This window comes from Cavia porcellus, unplaced genomic scaffold (assembly GCF_034190915.1).
Source record: "Cavia porcellus strain 051 isolate PalLab524CR breed Dunkin Hartley unplaced genomic scaffold, mCavPor4.1 scaffold_17, whole genome shotgun sequence".
NCBI lineage: Eukaryota > Metazoa > Chordata > Mammalia > Rodentia > Caviidae > Cavia > Cavia porcellus.
This window is the reverse complement of record NW_026947500.1, coordinates 18,435,410-18,459,823: the sequence shown is the minus strand read 5'-3', so window position 1 is coordinate 18,459,823 and position 24,414 is coordinate 18,435,410. Positions and strand designations below refer to the sequence as shown.

Sequence of the window (24,414 nt, the reverse complement as noted above, 5' to 3'; positions counted from 1 at the left end):
TGCTTCTGTATTTGGTCCATACACATTTATGATTGCTCTTTCTTCCTCTTAAAATTTTCCTGTAACAAGTATGTAGTGACCTTCTTTATCTCTTTTTGATCAGTCTTGGTTTGAAGTTCACATTGCCTGCAATCTGAATAGCTACCCCTGCTTTTTTCTAGGTTCCTGTCACATGGAGTGTTGTTTTCTATCCTTTGACTTGCAGTCTCTGAATTTCCTTTTGAGTTAAATGTGTTTCTTGTATACAGCATATTGTTGGATTTTGAGTCCTGTGCATGCACGTGTGTGTGTGTGTGTGTGTGTGTGTGTGTGTGTGTATGAGGGAGAGAGAGAGAGACAGACAGACAAACAGACAGGGTCTTGCTATACAGTTCATGCTGGCCTTGAACTCACTTTGTAGCCCAGGGTGATTTCAAACTTTCCATGATCCTTGCCTCAGCCTCCTGAGTGCTGGAATTACAGGTATGCACCAGGATTTTGCCTCTTGATCCACTCTGCCAGTCTGTGTCTTTTGATTGTTGAATTGAGGCCATTTACATTAATAGTTATAACTGATATGTATTGGCTTATCATTGTCATTTTGTCATCCTGTTGTTGATTCCCTACTTTTCCCCTCTGTTTTAATTGCTTGTCCTGGCTGGTGGTTTCTTTCTGTTGTTGTTCTTGGAATTGTGATTGTGTTTATCTCTTTCTAGAATCTTTTAGTACTCTTTGTAGGTTTGGTAGTGGTCATGAATTTCTTCAGTTGTTCTTTGTCATGGAAGTGTCTTGTTTCTCGATTAATTTTTTTTTTTTGGTACCAAGGATCAATCTCATGACCTTGTGCTTACCAGGCAGGTGTTATGCCACTGAGCTAAATCCCTAGCCCTGCTCTTCTCCATTAATTTTGAAAGATAGTTTTCAGGGTACATAAATCTGGGTGGGAAGTTGTTTTCTTTGGGACTTGAAATACTTCACTCCATGCTCTCCTTGACTTGATGGATGGTGCCAAGAAGTCTGCTGTCATTCGGATGGACTTTCCTTACAAGTGATTTGTATCTTTTCTCTGATAGCTTTTAGTACTCTGTTCTTGTGCTGAATTTCTGTGATCTTGATTATGGGTGTAGATTTATTTTGATATGGCTAATTGGAGTTCTGTATTTCAGATCCTTTTCCCATGGTTGAAAATTTTCTGCTATTACTTCTGCAAATAGCCTTTTGTGTCATTTGTGTTGACTCCTGCTTTTTAATGACATCTATCAGCCTTATATTGTTTTTCTTTGCATCATCTAGCAGCTGCTAAATTGTTATTTCCTGGTTCCTTGTTATTTTTAAGAGATCTTTCCTTTCATGATTGCTAGCTGCAATCCTGTCAAGGTATGAAAGTGTAGCTTCAGTTTTATTCAAGTGATTTTGCCAGTTTTCAGTGGAATTTTTAATTTCCTAGATATTTCTTTGAATGTTTCATGCATTCTAATTTTTCCTATATCATTCCTTCAAGATTTCCATCATTTTCCTGTGCTCCTATATTTTAAAAAAATCTTTGTCTTCTTTAGCTATTCTCAGCAATTCTTTCACTATAGTTTACATTTCTTTTTTTATCTGAGAGATTATGTCTTATCTGATTTCCTCTATAGCCTCATGGAGTTGTTTCTTTACCTTAGTTGCTATCATTTCAGAAATTTCTAGTGTATGGGTTTCAATTTCTTCTATATAAATGTCTTCTGGACTTGTTCTGGGTGGGCTGAAGGTCTGAGGTTGTAATTTTCTTCTTCATCATGACATTTTCTATTTCAAAATATTTTTATTTTGCAGTCTGTGATGATGCTTGTGAGTTTTGGTGGTAGATAGCAATACACTAGTATAAAATCCTCGCTAAGAAAAGTCTGTTCTTTGGGGATATGGTCTTTGTGTAGGAGATTCTTGGTTTGTGTCTATCCCAGGATCTACCTTCCCAATTAATTGAGTGTGGAATCTCAGTTTCTGTTTGGCTCAGTCCCCAGGCTTGGTGTAGGGTGGTGGTGGGGTTATTATCCCAGAGCGTCCCAGTATTTTTACACAAGGGACCACAACTGATAACAACAGATATGACATCCTGGCTGCAGTAGTACAATTAGCAATAATGATAGCATCAAGTACAGTTTAGAAACTGACAAACTGTGGTAACTATGGATTTTGTTCTTTAGACCCTAGGAACAAAGTCAGTAGTTATAAAACAGAGCCAATCATAAATCAGGATTCATATACAATGTGTTTCCCTTGCTTGGGTGGATTTACCCTAGGTTCTTCCTGGGTGCTTCCCACACTGGCTGCCCATCCTGCAGTGTAGCAGAATGGTCCAGGTACCTGGGTTCACCTGGACTGAAGTTTCCAGGGTGGTAGAGAGGCAATAGGTGGGGTTTCTTCCTTCCCTTCCAGCTCATTGAGGTTCCTGGGGTTGTCAGTATTTTTGATACTCTTGCCTTGTAGCCATGCAAATCCCAGCATGCATCTCCCTATCCATCCAGGGGTTAGCCAGGGCCAAAGACTGGTTCTACAGGACTACTGAGTGCCACTGGGGGCTTTCAGTCTAATTCCAGGGTGATTAACCCGTCTGTTGCAAACCTGGGTTTGACTTGTAAAGTTATGATGTGCATACACCAGTTGAGAGGTGTCCATTCCATGTGTTTAGTGTGATTTCTCTGTTCCCAACATGAGGGGCCTTTCTACCAAGGTGTGCTATGGTAGAAAGGGGTTAACCACGTATAATCATCATCAGTATATATGTTGACTTTCTGTCCTTCACTTGGTTGTGAAACCCTTGTTAGAGGTATGAGTTCTGCTAACTGGGAACAAGCGCTGAGGGCAAGTGAAGAACTTTTAAGTGTCTGGGGTAGCGCCTCTACTGTATACCCGGCCTTTCTGATTCCATTTTCTGTGAAGGAATTGTCATCACAGAAGAGGGTCAAATCAGGGTCAGGAAGGGGCATTTTCAACAAGTCTTCTCTGGTTATATATGTTTGAAGAATTTCTTGTTTGCAGTTATTTCTTTCAGCTTCAATTTTCTCTTTTTCTGGTAGAAACACGACAGGGCTTAAGAAGGAACACACCTTTATTTGAATGACTTGTCCTTCTAGAAGTAGATTCTGGTAATTAAGAATGAGGTTGTCTGAGAGCCACAGGTTTCCTTTGGAAGAAAGAAGTCCTGTCACATTGTGCGGTGTGTATACAGTGAAATCTTCACCTAAAGTCTCCTTGGATTCCTCTGGTACAGGAGAGTTATGGCAGCTACTGCTCTAAGGCAAGCATACCATTCCTTGGCTGCAATGTCTACTTTATGACTCAGATATTCTACAGCCTGTTGAGCAGGTCCTGGATCCTATGATCCTGCAATCCTGCAGAAGCACTCCCAAAGCTATGCCCCTCCTTTCATCAATGTATATACACATTAAAATGGTGTCCTGCCCTTGGCTCAGTGCTGGAGCATTTAGAAGCTCTTTTATAAGCTGCTGGAATGCAGTTTGGGAATCTGGCTCCCAGGTCAAAATGTAGGTATCTACATTTTTGGGCTTCTTTTATAACCTGATAGGGATTGTTGTGCAATTTCACCATGCCCTGCTATCCAAATGCAAGCCTGTAATTCCTAGGAATCCCCTCAGCTGTTTTAGGGTCCTGGACTCTAGAAAAGAAAAGAAAGTATTGATTTAATTTTCTCTTCACACAGCCTTTAGGTTCCCTTAGATATGATAAGACCCAAGTATTTCACCTCAAGGCTACAAAATTATGCCTTAGATCTAGAGAGCTGACAGCCTGTCTTCTAGAAAATTCAGCAGAGCATGGATGGTTTTTCCACAGAGCTCTTCTGAGGGGGCACATAACTGTATATCACCTACATATTGCAAGGCTGTGACTTGGGAATATTTGAAACACTTCAAGGCATGGAAAAGCACTTGTCCCAAAAGATGAGGACTATCTCTGAAACTTTGTGGAAGCACAGTCCGAATTGGTTGAGATGCAGAAGGAAATAGGGAATGTATGTGTAAAGGAGTACAAAAGAAGGCATCTTTTAAATCGAACACTGAAAACCACCTCAAATCTTCCAGGATCTTAGAAAGGAGAGTGTATAGGTTAGGTACTACCAGCTACCATACTGCCTCACTTATCAATCTAAGGTCCTGTATCAACCTCCATTCCCTATTGGGTGTTTGAACTCCCAAGACCAGGGTATTGCATGGGCTATTATTACATTGTTTTAGTAGACCTTTTACCCTTAAGTTATCAACAGTAGCAATAATCTTCTTTTAACTTCAAGATTGAGAGGGTATTGTCTCTGGTGTGGAAAAATAGTGGAATCTTTGGGATTTATTTTCACTGGGCAGCTTTTACTGCTTCTGTTCTACCTTTGGCTGCCCACACTTCAGGATTTATTTCTGTCTCCATGAAGAGACAAAATACTTTAATATATATGACATGAATGTATATATATTAAAGTGTTCAAGCAAGATAAGATGTTTTTCCCCACAAGGGGAACTGGGCTTTCAAGCCTAATTAAAAAGCAATGGGAGAAGAGGGAGCCATTTCAGTTGTAGCCTAAGGGTCATAAGAAATAGCGAGTTACCTCCTCTCCAGTGACTCCTTTCACTGAGATGTGATGACTAGAAGGAAGGTGAGGGCCGAAAAAAAGTCAAGAGACATACACCAGTGTCCAGCAATGGGCTGCCTTCTTTTCTTTCTATACTCGTGATTATCCAGGGCTTTTCCATGGACATGACAATCTGGCCAGAAGCAGAAGGAAAAGGCAGAGAATCCCCTGGACCCCTTCAGTCTTGCTGGACCAGCTGAACACCTGGACGCTTTGACTCAGCTGTCTGACTTCCAGGGGTCACCTTTGTAATGAGGGCACTGCTCAGAGGCCTCCTGTGGTGGCCTGGCTTTCCATAGTGGTCACAGGTGACTTTAGTCATTGAACTCTTCTTGGACCCTTAGAATCAGACTTAGGGTTTATTCCTTGTAAGGCCACAACAAAGGCAACCATTTTCTCTTGGTCTCTTTGTTTTCTTCCCTTGGCCTCCTCCTGGTTTCAATTATAAAATTCTGAGGAGACAATTCTCACTGAAGTATCAAGTGAACTATCTGGAGCAAAGGCTTTTGTAGCTTTTTTCTAATACCTGAGGCTGTTTGGGTAATAAACCTGTCTGAGAATGATCTGTCTTCCTATCTAATCAGGAGCCAGGGATGTATATTTCATCAGTGCCTCTTGTAAATGATCTAGGAAGGCAGAGGAGTTCTCATCTTTCTCCTGATGAATAGTTGACGATTTAAAATAATTGAAGGGCTTATTTCTTCTCCTTGTTAGCACATATATTCCTCCAAGAATATACATCTGAAGATGTCTCCTATTCCAGTGTCCTGTGTGGTTGGTGAGCCAGTAGGGATCTTGTGTAGGGATTGCTTGGGATCCAGTATGAACTGGCTGGTCCCCTGTGTATTTTTTGGCCTTCTAATATTAACAATATGGCAGTCATCTCCAAGTGTAATAGCAGCTTGTAACACTGCGTGTCTCTCATTAGAAGTCAATCTTTGATTTAAGTGTAGCATTACATCTTTCCAGTCTAGTTCATAGATCTGAATAAAGACCTCAGTGTACTTATCAGGGTCATCTGAAAACTTTCTCAGATCTTGTGTGATCTGTTCAGGTCACTGAGAGAAAAGAACACATGAACACAGGTAGTCCTGTCCTTGCCATTTATTCCCTGTGGCTTATATTTACATTTTGAACACAGATAAGGATTATTTCTTAATATAAAAAAAATCTGAATATAATTCTGACCATTTTCCTTCTCTCTTACAGTAGAATTCTAGTTGTGAAATAATATCATAATCAATACTTACCTCTGCATTCCATTTTGACTCTAGTGGGTAGCCAGGCCATGCATTGGTGCAGAAAAATATTAATTCTCTCTCAGTATGTGAAGATGTAATAATTTCTAGTGCTTAAGAATACATTCCAAGCCGGGCATGGTGGCTCACACCTGTAATCCCAATACTCAGGAGGCTGAGGCAGGAGGATCATTGCAAGTTTGAGACCAGCCTGGGCTACAAAGTGAGCTCAAGGCCAGCATAAACTGCACAGTGAGACCCTGTCTCAAAAAGACCAAAAAAAAAAAAAAAAAAAGAATACACTCCAAAGGAGTAAGAGATTTCAACATCTGGTTTCCCATCTGAAATAGAAGAGAAGCGACTGGTGTCATTTTAAGTTTCTGTACTCTCTCAAAGTGTCCCCCAAAGTGACCTGCTCTAGAGCAAGTGGTTGCCATCTGGACAGTGATTGGAAGATAGGTCTGGTCAGACTAGTCACCCTGCCAGACTCAAGCCTCTTGCTTTTCTGGGAACTCACACTTCTGACTCCAGCAGGTATTTCCAAAAAGCACAAGCTACCACTGATTCTAGCTGTAATAGTCATGTTTGAAGAAGGAAGCATTGATAGCAAAATTAAACCCATAACCAAGAAACTCAAACCACTGCTTTCCAGTTCTCTGAAAGACAGTGAAGAAAATATCAAAGAGCAAATTGGAAGTGGTTGGAGTACTTTCCAGCCTGCAAAAGAGATCACTTCAGAGACAGAGGCAAGTAATGGGGAGAAATCATGCCCTGGACCCCAGGGCAAAGAAGTTTCCAAGATATTTGTGCCAGCTACCTAATCACTTGGGCAGTTTTCCTTAGCAGCAGAGATGAGGCTAAATTTTACTCAAAATCCACTCTAAAATTTCTGTGTCTTCATATCTGCAACACACTTATTAAGCTCACAGTTTAAAACTTATATCTATCATTCAGCAACCACCATTTACACAGTGAAAGTATTTCCCTCCCCAATACATAAAAATGATGAGAATCAGACCTAGGAGGGGGAGAGAGAGAAAGCCAGAAGGTACTCCCTTGAACTAAATGTGTTTTGGTCCGTTATGTATTTGGCTTGGGAAATGGCTCTTTCTGGTCTCACCCAGAAGTTGGTTCTTTCCACAGGGGTCTCTTATTCAGTCTCCCACATCTGGGAGACTGTGTCCAGACCACATAAGCAGGGACACACTTTCACGTGTGTTCTCCTGGATGGGCAAAATTCTGATGTCTCATCTAACTTAGACATGGGGTTTGTGTCCCCATCTAAGAGGACTTCCCAGTCTGTAGCATTAGCAAACGCTCATCTTCCATGGGCTCAATGTAAAGTTTCTTAGTTGTCGGGTAGAAGGAAAGATTGGGACAGTTCAGAGTTCCTCCCTCTCTAGTCTTGTGTACCTACAAAAGAAGGCAATGACAGAGTAACAGGAAAAGATCAGAATGAGATCAACAGAAGAAAGTCTTGTCTTCTCACGCTGGTGGTGAGTTATTGAAGATAACTTACCTGTGAGTCTTCACCATCAGCTTGGAAAGGTGAAAGTGAGGAATCCCAGAGCTGAGATTGCCTCCTCATCAGCAGAGATCAGACCAAAAAGGAAATGGAGGCAAAACAGGCTCAACATCCCCTGTAGAGCGTAGAGGGATGATCAGGGCAGACTGTGTTGTGATCAGGGGTTATGAGGAGAACAATTACAATCAGGACACAGAATTTATAATATTATTTTATTTTATTTTTTAAAATTTTATTTAAGGAGAAAAAGAAAAAAAAAACAGGAAAAGGGTACAAATTATACAGAATTTCAGAAAAAATAAACAGTGGAAAATCACTAGTTAATAGATTACATATTGTCATCTTAGAAATTTAAGTTAAAAAATTAAAGCATATAAAGTGGACATTCAACCAGTGAGATTGCAAACAGTTCTGTGCAATGATTCAACAAAACTCAGTAGTATGGTTATCTATCTTATACACTTAAATATACATGCAGTTATGTCCTTTAGAGCACTTTCTTTTCCTCTCTTTTATACAATGACAATTACACATTTTGGGGTTTATTACTCCCACAGTTCTTATTACTTTTTTTTTTGAAGAAAGTAAAACCAAATGTGGCATACCAGGACAGAGTCAGTCAAATCAAAAGAATGGACATAACACATAATGTAAAAACAAAATACAAGATGATCAACAATGGTTACCACAATGCCTCTTGTTATCTTAAAAAGAATTGCCTATATTATCAGTTATAATAAAATTAAACAAAACAGTAAAGAACAAAACCAATAAAACCAAAATATTGGAGACATTATAGGACTTCAAAAGAAGATAATAGTCAACCAGAATGGGTGTCATAATGAATCTTATCGTCTTCACAATTGTTGCCTATACTTTCGAACTTGGTACTATCAAGCAAAACAGAATAGAGGAAAATCAGTCAAAACAAGATGGTGAGAGCAATACAGGGTTTCAAATCAAGTTAATAGGAAATCAAAGTGGGTTACTATAATATATCCTGCTATTTTTTATTTATTTTTCCCTTAATCAAAAGGATAAAAATGGAAAAGTAAATAATAAAAAACGGAGATTGAGATAAAAGAGCGCATAACAACAAAACAGTGCAGGTCAAAACCTAAACATTTAAGCAAAATAATGTTTCACCACCAGATATCCCGACATAAAAGTAGTTACCATAATGTCTCTTTCCTTAAAATCTCTGAGTATAACTTCGTATACTGTAGCATCAAACATATCAAGACAGTGTAAAACCGTTTAAGAGAATGACAGTATTACAGGGTATTTAGAATCAACTAACAGAAAATGAACAATGGTTTCTGTATAATCTCCTTGTCTATAGTAGTTTTTGTTTATATTATCATATAATAAAATCCAATAAGATACAACATGTTAAGACTGATGGAGACAGAAGAACAAAAGCTTGATGGGACTTCAAAACAAGATGATATTAAGTCACCACTAGCTATTATGATGTCTTGTTTTCTCCAAAATAGCTGTTCCTACCATCCAACCTTCTCTGCCTCATTTCTGTTGAGCTCTTTTTCTGTCATTAGTTGTCAGTTTGTCTTCTTCTTTTCACTTTCTGCTTCATTCATTGTGGCCTCTCTGCCACTGTTTCTGGAATCTTGGTGTTTTTCTTTTTTAGAATATCCGGCAGTATTCTCTGTAGAGTTGGGGGTTGCAAATTCCCCTAGTTCCTCTTTATCCTGGAAGCACCTTGTTTTTCCATCAATTTCTAGGGACATTTGTGCAGGATATATCAATCTTGGCTGGAGGTTATTATCTCTCAAAGCTTGAATAATTTCCCCCCATGCTCTTCGTGATTTGATGGTTTGTGCCAAGAAGTCTGTCATTATTCTAATGGGTGTTCCCTTGTAAGTGATCTGTTTCTTGTCTCTGACGGCTTTTAATATCCTGTTCTTATATTGTATATTGTATTTCTGGAATTTTGATTATTATATGCCTGGGTGTAGCTCTGTTTGGGTTGTAGGTGGCTGAGTATCTTTAACTTCTGCTAAATTAGGGAAATTCTCCTGGATTATTTCTGTGAATAGCTTTTGTAGTTCATTTGTTTGTGTCCCTACTTCTTTTATGTTCTTAATTCTTAAGTTATAGATCCTCTTATCATCTTCTAGCCTTTGTATTATTGTTGTTTCCTTATTTTTAAGAAGTTTTTTCATTTCATGTTCCCACCTTACAAATCTGTCCTCCAGTTAAGATAATCTTTCAAGCTGTTTCTTTCAAGTTGTTATGCCAGCTTTCAATAGAGTTTTTAGTTTCCTGGTAATCTCTTTGAACCTGCTTCATGTATTCTATGTTTTCTCTATTTTCTCCATCAAACAATTCCCCCCTTTTTTTCTGTTCTTCCATTCTACCATCTGTTTTTTCTTGGGCGGTGCTTAGCATTTCTCTATTCTACTTATATCTTGCTTTAGGTCGTTGAATACTTCACTTTTGAACTCGTCTATGAGGCTCTGGAGATATCTCTTTATGTCTATTGGTGCTGTGTCTGATATTGCATGTTTTCTGTCCTCATTCTCCTTTGCATTTACTTTTCCTGGATCAGTGTTCTCAGGATCACTGAGAACGGGGACTGAGGACCCTTTCTTGTTGCTCCCTCTTCCCATACTTTTTGCTCCATATAAGCATATATAGGAGGCCCAGTTTTTTTTTCTTTTTGTCTGTTACAGTTTGTTTGAATCCGCCGGCTAGGTGTTCCCACCTACTGCAGTGTAGTAGGGAGACACAGACCTGGGCAGCCTCTGCTGGGCCTGCCCCTCCAGGTCAACCTACTGAAGGCTTCACTGCTAGGGTGCACCGCCAGGCGCTGGGACCTGGTTTGGGCTAGCCTACTACGTCTTAGTCTGCAGGGTCACCCAGGCCAAGCACTCCTCACCAATCCCGCTTGAGAGGGGAAAATGCATCTAAAGTCACTGCACATCCTGTTCCGGCTAGTCTGCCTGGTCTCAGAATGTCCTCTGTTGGAGCCTCCTAGTCTATGAAAGGGTCCCCATTCCTCTCACTCACTGCAGGTCAATACAGGGCTCCCCACCAGTCCTGCTCTCAACTCTGTTCTGTTCGCCGATTCCCACTCTCAGAGCTTTCGCGCATCTCTCTCCCTGCTGTGCCAATTCAGACGTAGCAGCGGCAGCAGGAAATTCAAATCACAGCTTCCAGAAGTGCAGGTTCCAGCTTCAGCACTAAGATTTTATCTGTTCCTGTTATAGCACCGGGATTGCATTTCCAGTTGGTTTTTCTCAGCTTAGTTCGTTCTTGGGTCAGCAGGGTATATCTCCACTTGCTTAGGACTCCTCACACTGCATCATTCCTGGATTCTAAGTTGGCAATCTCAGAGAGCCTCCATGGCTGCTGTTATCTGTCCGCCATGTTCTTCCGGAAGTCTATAATATCATTTTATGATAGTCACCCAGAGTAAAACACGAGAAAGTGCAGGAAATCTTTCCACAACACTAAAGACCCAGAATATTTAGCCAAGGGCCTGTGTCCACAGCAATGTACTGCATGAGTCCAGATGAAGACCTAGACCTCATGACAGTGCCTCCCATGAGTCCAGCCAGAGGTCCAGAGCCCATGAGGAGGACTCACACCAGTCTCTTTTACGGATCCATGCTGGGAAGGCCCAAGGGTTAGTGGTGGAAACTGGAAAGTCTATGCCAGTGGGATGAAGGAGCTGTGCTGATAGGTTGAGGGTTCTATGCTAGAGCCAAGAAGTCACACTCGAAATAAGGGCCAGGGGTACCCTTAAAAGCACCACCACCATCCTCAGCAACAGGGAGGTCCTGAGCTCCTCTGACAATAAGAACAGTTGAGTACATGTCAGGAAGCCAGCGTGGCAAGCTTCTGGAGAGTAAACAACACACATCTTCCCTTCTGGAGCCAGGAAGCAATGCTCAATGTAAGGACCAGAGCTCCCCAAAGTGAACCACAGCCACTCTCACCAACAAGGTCCTGAGCTCCTCTGATGATAATGGCCAAACTCATATTGGGGAAGCTAGTCATGGTGAGCTCCTCCAGGAGAACCAATGGCTTGAACAGCAACACTTAAAGAAACCCACAAATGCCTCACTCTTCCCCACGTCTGTATTTATGCTGGCAGCTTCCCTCAGGTGGACCATCTACACTTAACACCATGCTGATTTAATTCAGCTGATGTTAAGCTGACCATCAGTTTTTAATCCATAACAGACTGACACAGTGAATCCTGTCCCCAGTGTCTTAAGAATGGCTTCTAGCCTATTGCCCTTTAACTGTGATATATGAATAGGCATATATATATATGTATATATGTATATATTTTAGATATGAACTGAATTTCATAAAAATACACATTTTACAGCATTTCATAAATTCACATTTTGGTTAGGAGTCTACAAGGAGACGCACTAACATGACTTTGCCCTAGCATTGTTGTCTAACAAGTCAAACAGGTCAAGCAAACAGCACCAGAAAATCCAGCTACTAGGAAGTACAAATGCAGCATACACAAAACAAGAACGCAAGGTCTTGCTGGTAAAAGTAAAACATCCCATCAAAGAAACATCATAGTCTCCCCTTGTTCTCAAATTCATCATTTAACAAAAACGTGTGAAAAAGACAAGGCATAAAATTCAGAACATAAAGAATTGACAGATAAGGATGGCAATTTTGATTTATCTAAATGAGTCACTACCCAGAATCCCTGGAACAAAAATAAACTGTTACCTCCTTCCAGTTTTCTTGTCTCGGCCACCAAAAATGATATAGGACTGCCAAAGGATATAAGGGAAGTATTACCACTACCAACCTGTAGGTGTCCGATACGCTGAGTTTGGGCTCCCCAAAGTCAAACAATGAGTTGTGAGGAACAGTGGAGGTAGAAAATTTGGTTGAGGGAGAGAGAGCTCCTGCCTGAGAGACAGGAGAGGACCTGGAAGTGGGTTGCTCATAACCCCACTGCTCGAAGGAAGTTTTATGGAGCAAAACACGAGGTGAGTACAAAATCACGAGGTGAGACAGCTATGATCAACCACAGGATTACAGGTAGAGTCACTTAGGTAATTTTGACCCAGTGGGGAAGCAGGACATGTGGCAAGTGTGCATGGAGAGAACAAGGAAGCCCTTCTTTCCTGGAAGGGCTGGGTTGGAAGGTCCTGGTCACCCGCCCAGTCCCAGATGCCTATTTATGTATTTTTTGGATGTCTTTTTGAGACAGGGTTTTACTATGCAGTTCAACCTGGCCTTGAACTCACTTTATAACCCAGTCTGGCCTCAAATATGCAGCAGTCCTCCTGCTTCGGCCTCCCGAGTGTTGGGATTACAGGCGTGCATCACCATGCCTGTCCCTGATGCTCATTTAGAATATCCATCCGTGTTTAACACTCGGGGGGCATGGAGATGTAGTCATTTCATCTTTATCTTGAGATCTGGCTTTCAAGGAATGCGTCTCCAGCCACAGGTGTAATGTTTTCTCATCCTCTGCATTGAGTTCTGAGGGCCTGGCCCTGTCTGACTGCCTCTAATATTTCTGCCTAGCTTCGCTGTGTGTAACAGAGCAGCCAGCCTCTGTGGTGGGCATCGTGGCTGCTTCTGGGCCAGCCCTGTGTGACTCTCCAGGGCCAGGTGGCATCAAAGCCCTCAGTTCTCTGAAGCTGGGAGGAGTAGAAGCAGAGAGACCCACGGGCCTGCAGCCTCTTCCTTCTCAGAGAAGCCGAGGCGAGGCTGCTGCCTTCACCTGCGCTGTCCAGTTTGGCTTGAAGGGGGCGTGGGTGGCAGGAAGGATGGGGCTTGGCAGCGGCCTGTCTGGCTGCCAGAGTGTCCCCTTCTGCAGCTGGTGCCCACCTGAAGGATGTGGAGGACATGGGGCCCGGCCTGAGGCTTCCTGCACACGGTGACCTCCGGCATGGATGGTGCTGCCTGTCACACGGCTGCAGCCCTGAAGCGGTTACAAGCCTCAGCTTCTTGTCTGTGGAGTGAGCTGTGCTGTGTGCTCTCTGGAGCCGAGATGAGGTTTCCGGGAGCTGTGAGGCAAGCCAGGGGCAGCTGTGGGGGTGCCGCCAGGACCCCCTCATAACCAGAGCGGTGGAGCCAGATTTTGAGGGGCAGGTGAATTGTAACAGCACATTCACTTCTGCCCTTGTGACTTGGCCTGGAGCCTGGACTCCGTCTTGGCTTTCAGATGGTATGGTTCCCTTCTTACACTCAGGCTGCGATTGGAAACCCCCTTCACCTGCTCTGTGTCCTGGACTGTTGAAAACACGTTGTGTGCTGGGGAATCTGGGGGCTTTCCACGGACTGAGGAGTCCCAGCTCCAGGACAGGCAGGGAGCAGTGGGCTGTCCTGCTAGGGTGACTTACACTGTAACCATGGCAACCATGACAGCAGCAGGTGGTGGCCTCCGCGTCATCTGGTCCCGTTTCTGTGGCTGAGGCAGTGGCCAAGGCACAGGTTTCTGCAGAGAGATGGAGATGTGGGCAGCACTGTGGGCAGCTCACCCTAGGCGGCACCGGCCTTCCGGCCACTGTCTGTCTGTCCCTGCCACCACAGTGAGCACTGCCTCACGTGCAGTAGCTGTGCAGCCCTGCTCTGATGGTGCCGTGGTCTTTGTTTCTCGCTGGGTAGATCCCCGCAGTCTAAAGTCCATGGAGGAAGCAGACTGATGTGTGGCTGCATTCATGATGGATATTTTTCACACATTGCACTTTAAACTTTGTTCGAATGATTTGGACCATGCCGTGGATCCATCAGTGTTCTTTCTGGGTTTCCTGTCTGACTTCTGTTTGTTTGTGTAACAGGTCATTTTACACTCTGGGAGCAGCCCAGCAGGCCCTCACATTCTGGTTTAGGTGGTTTTGTTTCTTACGGTGGACTCCTTCAACAGCCTGACTGTACTTCAGATTCTCTGCTGAGATAGAGGCAACTTTATATTTTCAAAATACTGCCACAGTGCCCAGACCTCAGGACAGTGGCAGCTGTGGCAGGGCTCCCCATGTAGCATGAGGCACCATGGGGTCCTGGGAGAGCTCATTGCAAACAGTGGAGGTCCATCCCCCACTTCATCTGCGTGCGCAGCGCTCCAGGGTATGGGAGGGCTGTCTCCCCGAACCAGGAAGGGGCTGTGTGTACCTCAGCCTCTTGTGACTCCGATCCCCCACTCAGCAAATAGGGCTAATAGCAGGAATCCTCAGCTTTGCTGCCTGTTGCAAAAAGTGCACTGAGAGTTCTTGGTGCCTGCCTCCCAGAAGGTGCTCAGTGCAAGTGAGGGCTGGTGGGGTTTGCGATGCAGGGGTGGTGGAGGTGGAGATGACATGGTGACGGAGAGGTAACGGTGTCCTAGATGATGGTGACCACGCCGTTTTACATGCTCTCCAGGGAGGAGATTCTAGCAATTTTAATTTTCTCCCTCCTTACAAACAGTTATTTTCCTGTAAACAATTAGAGTAATCTTAGTGAGTGGGAGGTGGTGTCTTGCGGTTTTGATTTTTGTCTTATAACTAAGAGCATCAAGCATCTTTGTTGGCGGTGTGTGTGTCTTATTTGGAGAGATGTTTGTGTGAAGTCGTTTGTCCATTTTAAGACTGGATCATTTGTTTTTTCACTGCTGGGCTATAAGAGTTCTTAATATATTCTAGGCTCTTACCATACACATGATTGGAAGTATTTTCTCATTTTGCCAGTTACCTTTTTATTCTGTTGACAGTGTTCTCTAGCATTTGAAAGTTGTTTGTTTTGATGAAGTTCAGCTTCCTGTTTTTTTCTGTCTTTGCTCACATTGGTTATCTAGCATGGAGCCATCCTTCTGTTTCTTCCTGGTGCAGTGTCCCTTCAGTGTGCTGCTAGGTTTTGTTGGCTGGTATTTTGTTGTGGATTTTGTGGCAGCATTCATGAGACTTTGGTCTGTAGTTTTCTTGTGTCTTCATCTGACTTTGGAGTAAATAATGCTGAGCTCATAAAATGAGGTGGAAAACGTTCCCTTTTCTTGCCAAGGAAGTCTTCTGTGTTAGTGTTAGTCTTCCTTAAGTGTTTGATAGATTTCACTAGTGGTGATCGTGGGATTTTCTTTCTTTCTTTTTTTTTGGGGGGGGGTGTTAGGGGTTGAATTCATGACCACGTGCTTGCAAGGCAGGCACTTATGCCACTGTACTAACTCCCCAGCCCTATCGTGGGATTTTCTTTTAGGGAGTTTTTTAAAAGGCTGATTCAATCTATGTACTTGTATTAATTTATTCAGATTTTCTATTTTTTTTATATTTCTTGATAGAAAATCCTTTCTTAGAAATTTGTTCCTAGAAATTTGTGTTCCTAGAAATTCAAATCCATTTTGCCTAGGTTGTCTTACTTGTTGGTCTATAATTGTCCTTTTTTATTTTCCTAGGGTCAAAATACTGTTTTTACTTTGTTCTGGTTTTAGTGATTTGAATCCTTTTTCTTTTTTCTTGGTTACTCTACCTAAAGGCTTGTCGAAGCAGCAATTTTTGGATTGTAAGATTCTCTCCGCTGTTTGTAGGTTCTTTGTGTATATTTGAGAGCCCTCCTGCAGTGGAGGAGAGGAGCTCAGAGCTGCATTTCTCCATCAGGAAAGCCTGTGGGAGGACAGAAGTCAGGAGAGGGCCCTTCCCAGTGACTCAGACTTGGATGAGCACAGGTACAGGTGGTGACTCCAGTGCCTTGAGCCTCTTCCCTGTGTGCCCTGTGGTTCTAGTCCACGGAGATCCTGGTAGCCCTCTCCTGGCACTGCCCAGGTGACTGAGTTCCCAGAAACCTGGGCTAGGGAATGGTGTCCGTGTCCTTGGCAGGTACAGGACAGGAGTTACAAGCTCAGTGGCCAGCTGTGAGTCCACAGCATCTGCACTGCTGAGTTGCCCGGGCAGTGCTTAAACTGACGATTCTCCTGGCTCAGCCTCCAGAGCGCTGGGATCGTAGGCATGCAGCACCATGCCCAGCTGGGAGGGTGGTATATAATGGCTTTGTTGTGCTTGTCCAAAGTAAGAGAGCACCACCTGTTCCGTGCATGTCTGTGGCTTCCAAGTAGCTTGTTCTCCTGGGCTGTCCTGGGGGAAAATGTCCGTTTGAAAGTTTCCTGGTCAATTTTATTTACACTTCTTTGCTCACTAGAAAGAAATGTTGAAATGTTTTTCATTCCGTTCCAATCTGCTTTTTTTCTTGTGGGCGCTGCCTGTCCCTGTGCCCCTGCCCTCTACCAGCTGGGTTTTCATTTATTGGGTGGTACAGATGGCTGTGTTTCTGTCACTTTTAACCAAAACAGAAGAAGGCATCAGAACAAGGCAACACTTCTCCGTCTCACTGGGTTTGACTGCCTGGAAACCTGTAGATGTTTTCGAGACCAAAATGTACTCACTGTTGTCTTATTCTCTAAGTGGCTGCTGGCCTGTGACCAGGCCAACTTCTGCTAAGTAGGCAGCTCACTACAGGTATGCCCAAGCATGTTTGCAGGGCCCTGGAGTGACTCCAGGGAGAAGGAAGGAGGACATCATGATCCTGGGCTTTACCCTGAGCCCTCTGAAGCTCAGCCAGACCGGTGACCATGGTGTGGCCCACACCAGGCACCTCAGGCTCAGCCCCAGGATGTGCCAGGGAAATGATGGGGCTGGCCCAGCTCTGAGACCCCCTGTGCTTTCTCTGGGCCCTGGTGACAGGGTTAAGGGGCCCTCACTGAGGCAGGCTGCTGGACATGTGGCATGTTCTGGGCGAGCTGGTGGTGGCATTTCCACTTCATGTCAGGGGCTGGGATGAGAAATCCTGTCCTGCAGGGCAGCCGTGCAGTCTCTTGCCGACCCCAGCATCATTCTGTCTCCCAAGGACCACAGTCCCTGCCCAGCCCTGCTCCATCCGGCCTCTGTCCCCAGACAGTGAGCAGAGACTCTGCCATGGCTTGGTGGGTGGTAGGCGTGGGAGTGGGACCGAACCTGTGAGTAACGGTCTTGTGTCCTTCTGTTTCAGCTGCGTTGGGGTGGAGGAGGAGGAGGCACCTGACATCGACATCTACCACTGCCCAAACTGCGAGAGAACCCATGGGAAGTCCACCCGTGAGTGCCGCTGCCGGCCAGCGTCCGCTGCCCAGAGCGCAGGGTCTGCGCCGGGCCTGAGCCTTGGCCCAAGGCTGATGGGGCTGGGATGACATGGGGAGCATCAGATGGCATGGCCTGGGGACCCCTCCAGCCAGGCTTATCTCCTTACAGCCTCATTGAGCACCCAGGTTGGCTCCTGCCATCCAAGGCAGCAGTGCAGAGACCCCCTGAGGCCTAGTCAGGGCGCACACAGCACTGCTGTGGCCGGGTTGGCCTGAGTCGGGCTGTGGACCTGGTCCTGAGCAGGTTAGCGGCGATGAAGGGAGTGTCCAGGGGGCTCAGCCTAGTCCAGGCCTGCCCAGCTGGCCCCACCATGAGGTCATCTCCAGATGATCTCCATTTATGGGGGCTCTGCCTCCTTTATCCCACTTGCCTCCTGTGAGGGCATCTGCCGGGGCCCTGCCTTTTCTAGGGTGCTGCTTATTGTGTGTCCCTGGCCTCGCCCTCCCTCCCACCTCTGGTTTTCCCTCTCAGTGCAGCTGGGCTCAGACTCAGCTCATCTGTGCAGGATCCTCCAAGTGGGCTTTGTACCCCAAGGCTGAGCTAGGGTGCAGCAGACTTCAGGCCTGGTCTGAAAGGATTTGGCAGGCAAGTGGCCTCCGGACTGGACCAAAGCCACACGAGTGTGTGTGTGTGTGTGTGTGTGTGTGTGTATGTGTGTGGCCTCTGGCCTGCCTGGGTTAGGCTGGTCAGCTGATTACAGACCTTGCATCTGGGCCCTGGCCAGGCTGAGCTGTGAATGGGTAGAGTGTCAGGAAGGGGTGAGCTCTAGCCATGGACACTTGGTGTCACCCCTCTTCAAGGTGTGATGAGTCCTGCCAGGAGAGTGGGCTGGGGGGGGGGCACAGGCACAGGAGGAAACCCCAGCAGCACCCCTGTTCTATAGACCAAGGCTGGGTGGAGGGGAGTCTCAGGAGCTGGTCTGCTCCTGGTGAGGCTGGCACTGGATGGGGTGGGGTGTCTCCACTCTGGGGACCTCACTGCATTCTCTTGGCCCTGCCAACCAGCTTTCCTCCACCATTATGGTGATGGGGGCCTCATGTTTTGGATTTGTCCCTTGCTTCTCGGCCATCAGCACCCTGTAAATGCTGCCAAGCCTGTGTGTAGGTGTGGATGAGAGGGCTGGTGGCTCTTCTGTGACTTGTGGGCCAAGGATCTGCTTTGGGCCATTCCAGGGCTCCCGAGTCACCTTCCTGCTTGGTATGCGGCAGTTGGGGCGAACACAGGGAACACTAGCTGCCAGTCACTCTGTGACTGCTTGAAGGCAAAGTAAAGGCGGGAAGGGGGACCCTGGTGTTCTGGGATCTGTGCTGCACTGTGAGGCCTGGGACCGGGGCCAGGAGACCCCAGGAGGGGGCGGGGTGAGACTTGTATGCTCACTCAGAGGGCACTTGGGAGGGTGCCGGGCTGATCCTGCTCTGTGGTGCTGCCACAGGTGCTCGTGGGTGTCACTTGAGAAGTCCTACGTTCATTGGCGGAAAAAGCTGGAGACCCCAGGCCAGGGCCGTCTGGCCCTGCAGTCTTCAGTGTTCTGAGTGGTCATTGTCTGGGTGCTTTCATATGCATGACTGAGTTGGGTGACCACAGAGGGCAGGGCCAAGCAGGCTGTGCAGATTGGGGAGCACATAGTTTGATTGTTGTTAGCATTCTCAGGAGTTCCCAGAAACACCCCTGACCTGGTGGTACCTGCTGAGAAGGGTGTGCACCTGCCTTGGCCAGATGCTGCCCTTTGCCTGGGCCAGTGGGGGCAAAAGCCTGGCGGTCACCTAGGGCCAGGTGCAGGAGCCCCTTTCCCATTTCCTACAGTCAGCCCTCCAGGAGTGATATGCAATATGTGTGTGTGTGTGTGCGTGCATGTGTGCACTTGTATGTTTTTATGCGTGCATGTGAATTTGTCTATTTGGGCTGCTACAGTGAAGTACCACACACTGGTCTCTTACATAATAGTAAATTAATTTCTCACCTTTCTGGAGGTTGGGAGCTCCAGATCAAGGTGCTGGCACATTCGGTGTCCAGTGGTTCATGGTGGCCTCTTCTTGCTTGATACAGGGGCAGAGGAGCTCCCTGGGGCCTCTAATCTGAGGACTCCATGTGCATGATGGGTTCTCTTCCAAAGCTCACCTCTTAGCATCATCACTTTGGAGACTGTGCATTTCAGGAGATGAGTGTGGAGGGCAGGGAACAAAGATGCCATTCATTGTGTACTTGCATGTGTGTGTGTGTGCAGAGCTGCTGTGTATGTCCTGGGGCTCGCAGACGCGTGCTGCTACTGTTGGGGAACCTGAGCCTCAGAGGTGCAGTGCTAGCGCTTCTTGCTGGAGTGTCCTTAGACCTGTGAGGAGTCTGCCCTGAGACCAGTACCTGTCTGTGACACCCCAGCTGGCTGCTGTATTGACAGCAAGCACCTTGGTGACCAGAAGCCCCCCCCTGTGGCCACTGCTGGGAGCTCTCTGGGGGCCCAAAGGCCACCTCCCAGCTTCCCGCCTGGGCTGTGGTCTGCATTTGTCTCAGCAAGTGGGGCTGCCCATGGCCACTGCCCTGGGACTGCAGGCCCTTTCCTACACTGTCCAGCTGTGTCCCTTTGATTTTGGGTCCCCCAGGTTTAACTGGCCCAGGCCTCTTGAACAGGTGCTTGGCAAGGGTCACCATGTGACCAAAGCCTAAGAGGGGCAGGGAGGCACTGCAGTGGCAGCAGCTGTGGACGAGGCGGCCCCATCACAGTACAAGGTTACCTAACTGGCTGAACTTACTGTCCATCCAAAGGTGATGGTCTTTGTTCCCTGATGGGCTGGGGTGAAATGCTGATGCTCAGAGGATGACCTGAGGTTCAGTACTGGTCCACTTGGGGACACCCAGGTCATCTTCATGGCTGTGTTGTCACCAGTAGGGAACGGGAGGTGGGGAGAAGACTGTTGCCAGCAGTGGTGGCTGCTAAGCAGCGAAGGTCCTAGCAGAGAGATGAGCTGATTGGGCACCAGCAGATGTCATCCAGCTACAGGATGGCTGTCCCGGTGGCTGGGGACCTTCCAGGAGGTGCCTTTGGCCTGACTTGGTGCCTGAAAGAGGAGGGGTCCTGGGAGACCTATCTCCAGGACCAGAGAGTGAGGGATGGGGTGTGGGGGGGAGTGCCCCCCTATGTTTATGTGCATGTGTATATGTGTCTGTGTATGTGTGTCTTTCTGTCTGTCTGTGTGTCTGTGTGTATCCATATGTCTGTGTGTCTGTGTGTATGTATCTGTCTATCTGTGTCTGTGTGTGTCCCTATATCTGTGTCTGTGTCCATGTGTGTGTCCGTGTGTGTGTCTCTCTCTGTGTGTATGTGTGTGTGTGTGTGTGTGTGTGTGTGAAGAGGTGCTAGAGTGGCGAGGTGAGACCCTCAGGTGGCTTCCCATTTTGGGGTGTCTTCAGCTCCCCAACTTCCTTTCCACCCCCCAGGATGCCCTGCTGGGCCCCTTGTCGGGTGGTGGGGGTGAGGGCCCCAGAGCTGGGCATTGGCCCTTACCCCGCCCCGTCCCCCATTTCCCCCGCAGTCAAGAAGAAGCGGACCTGGCACAAACACGGCCTGGGGCAGACGCCCGACGTGAAGCCCGTGCAGAACGGCAGCCAGCTCTTCATCAAGGAGCTGCGGAGCCGAACCTTCCCCAGGTGCGCCTTGGCGAGCCCTTCCCTGGGGCCTGGCTGCGCTGCCCTGGGTCAGCACTGGGGTGAGGGGCAGGGCGTGGGGCAGTGCTGGTGACCGCAGGGGCTCTCCTGCGTTCCTGCGTGAGCCCAGCCCTGCTCACCTCCCGCTCCGGTTCTCTGACCACATCTCTCTCTCTCCTTCCCTTTGGAGGGCAGTTGCAGTGGACAGTGGATTTTGAGCTGGACGGGTCTCTTCTAGCACTTGGAATGTTTCTCCCTCGCCCACCTGGCTTGTGTGATTTCTGATGAGGAATCAGGGTCTTTTACCCTAGCTCCTCTATGCATGAAGTGCTTTCTACTTCCAGCATTTGCCCCCTTCCCTGAGCTGCGATCCACGTGCCCTGGTACCATCCGGGGAAGAGTGCGCAGTTGGGTAGTTTCTGGTTTGTGCACAGATGCATAGAGCTTCACTGTTATCTAGCACCCCTATCTCCTGCCCCACACCCGCCTAAGCAGCCACAGCTCCTGTTTCATCTCCAGACTGGCTTCTCTCATGGCATTTCCTAGACAGAGGACTGTGGAACAGATGTCTGGCTTTTGTTCAACGTCATGTGTGGGCTTATCCACACTGGAGTATGCGTTAGTCCTTCATTTCTTTTCATGGCTGAGTAATATTCCACAGCACAACTAGACCACATTCTGGGTACTTTGCATTTCTGTTATTCTGCTGATGGGCATTTGGGTTGTTTCCACTTTTTTGGCTATGTGTAATTCTGGTCTAGATCTCCACGTGAACGCTTTCATTTGTGAGGCGTAGAATGGCTGCGTGGGATGGGAGCCCCACACCGAGTTGTCTGGAGACCTGGCAGGTGGTTTTCTAGGGCTGCCAAACTGCTGCATAGTCCTGCAGCAATGCGGCTGCCCCTTGACCCCGCGCCTCCTGGGTGTGCAGTGACTTCTCACGGCCTCTGGTGTTTGTGTCCTGACTGAGGGTGTTGGTGTCTTTCCATGTGCCTCTGTGTCTCTGTGTATCTCCTTAGAGAAATATCTTTCCCCTGTTATAAATCTGTTTTCTTTTCATCAAGGAATTGTAAAAGCTTTTTATATACTTCAGGATAGAGGTCCTTTATTGTATATATGATTTGCAAATACTGTTTTTTATTTTGTGGATTGTATTTTCGTTCTTGGTAGCGTTCTTTGAAACACAAAAGTAATTTTGATGTGGTCTGATGTATCTATTTTTGTTGGTGGTGCTGTTTGTGGTGTCTTTCTTTCTTTCTTTCCTCTCTTCCCCTCCTCTGCTGTCCTCCCTTCCCCTCCCCTCCCCTTCTCTCCTCTCCTCCTTTTTCTTTTCCTCCACCTTCCCCACTTCCCCTCCCTCTCTTTCTCTTTCTTTGTGGTAGTGGGGGGTTGAACCCAGGGCCTTTGCACTGAGCTGCATCCCCAACCCTTTTTTAATTTTCCAGAAAGAATCTTACTTTATTTTAGGTTTTCCAGGCTGGACTTGAACTTTCTATCCTGCCTCAGCCTCCCAGAGTTCTGGGGTGACAGGTGTACACTCCCACGCCTGGCCTCCCTGTGTTTTCTTTAAATAGGCCTGTAGTTGTGTTATTTACAACTTGTTCTTTGATGCATTTATTAAATTTTGATGTAGTATGAGATGAAGATCTCTTTTTATTTATTTTGCATGCAGCTATGCATTTGTCCTAGTATCATTCGTGAGAAGAATATTCTTTTGCTGTTAAGTGTCTTCTTCGTTTCATGGAACCCACTGGCCCTAGATACGCATGTTTCTTTCTGCATATTCAGTGCTAGCCCCCTGTTGTATGCCTGTCTTTCTGCTGGAATTACACAGCCTTTATCAGTGTGGTTTTTTAGGAAGTTTTGAAATGAAAAAGTCTGTCTTTCAACTTTGCTTTTTTGGGGGGCGGTTTATTTTGGTTATTCTGGGTCCCTTGCATGTCTGGATGAATTTTAAGGTCAGCCTATCATTTCTACCAAGAAGTCAGCTGGCATTCTGAAAGGGATTGCTTCTACTCTGCACGTTTCTTTGGGAGCTTCACCATTGAACGATGTTAAGTCTTGGGCCATGAACATGGGGTGTTTCCCCACTTATTTAGATCATTTAGGATCTTCCAACGATGACTTGTAGTTTTCAGAGTCTAAGTTTTATACTTTGATTAAATTTATGTTTTATTCTTTTTGGTGCTTTTATGAATGAAATTGTTTTTTTAATTTCACTTTCAGATTGTTCATTGCTAGGACATAGACATACGCTAGATTTTTGTATAGTGATCTTATATTCTGCAACCTTTCAGATTAGTTTTTCTTGGGGAGGTGATCTTTTTTTTTATTGAAAGCAAAATCACACAATTTTGTTATTTGTGATCTAATAGATTTTGTCACAGTTTAACCAAAGGGAAGTTTGACTTTATTTTAGTGCAATTCTTTAATACATTCTTTCTTTTAAAAAATATTCTTTATTGATGCATTTTTGATGCATAATGAATACACGTACTATGGGGAGCTGGTTTTCATACACGGTGCAGCTGAACCCTCTTACCTTTCCCTTTCCTCCCCTCCTTCCCATCCCGTCAGCCCTGGGCCCCCTTCCCAGCTCCAGAAGTTTCCTTCGATGCTCTTTGTTGTTGAGCTGTAAGAGCTGCTTAAATATTCTGGGTGCTTGTCCCTTACTGAGTACTTTCTCCCGTTCTGTGAGTTGTCATTTACTTTTCCATAGTGTCCTTTAGGCACAGAAATTTTAATTTTGATACAATTAAAAAACCAAGGTCATAAAGACTTATGCACTTTGTCCTAAGAGTTTTATAGTTTTAGCATCTTCATTTAGCTTTTTCTCTTATATTTAATGTTTTGACTCATTTTGAGTTAATTTTTATATACTATATGAGGGAGGGGCCAACTTCAGTTTTTCGCCTGTGGATATCCACTTTTTCCAGCACTTTTCTTGTTGAAAAGTTTTCTAGGCTTTTCATATTGAAGACTTTTCTTTCCCTTTTGGAATTGTTTTAGCGCTTGCAGTGCAAGGCAGTTGACGGAAGGTGGAAGGATTCATTCTGGGCTCTCGATTCTACTGTGTTACTTTGTGTGTCCCTTACCGTGCCAGGACCGTAGAGTCCTGACGTATGTTTGTAGTGAAGTTGGATGTGTGAAGTATCTTCCAACAGGGACATGTGGGTGCCTTGTATTTCTCTTCAATGCCTTAAATTTTGGTAGGAATTGTGCAGAATCTGTAGATCAACTTTTCTTTCTTTCTTTTTTTGGTCTTTTTGAGACAGGGTCTCTGTGCAGTTCAGGCTGGCCTTGAACTCACTGTGCCTCAAA

General features: G+C 45.8%; 1 protein-coding gene across 2 annotated transcripts in view; it reads left to right on the top strand.

The window, feature by feature from the left end:
• Positions 1–24,414, top strand: part of Phf2 (PHD finger protein 2) — a 93,255-nt gene that overhangs the window by 36,436 nt on the left and 32,405 nt on the right. For both annotated transcript variants that reach the window (XM_063227318.1, XM_063227317.1), the window contains exons 2-3: positions 17,324–17,409; positions 20,982–21,096. In XM_063227318.1, coding sequence (XP_063083388.1) covers positions 17,324–17,409; positions 20,982–21,096 — 201 coding nt within the window. The remainder of the gene's footprint in view (positions 1–17,323; positions 17,410–20,981; positions 21,097–24,414) is intronic.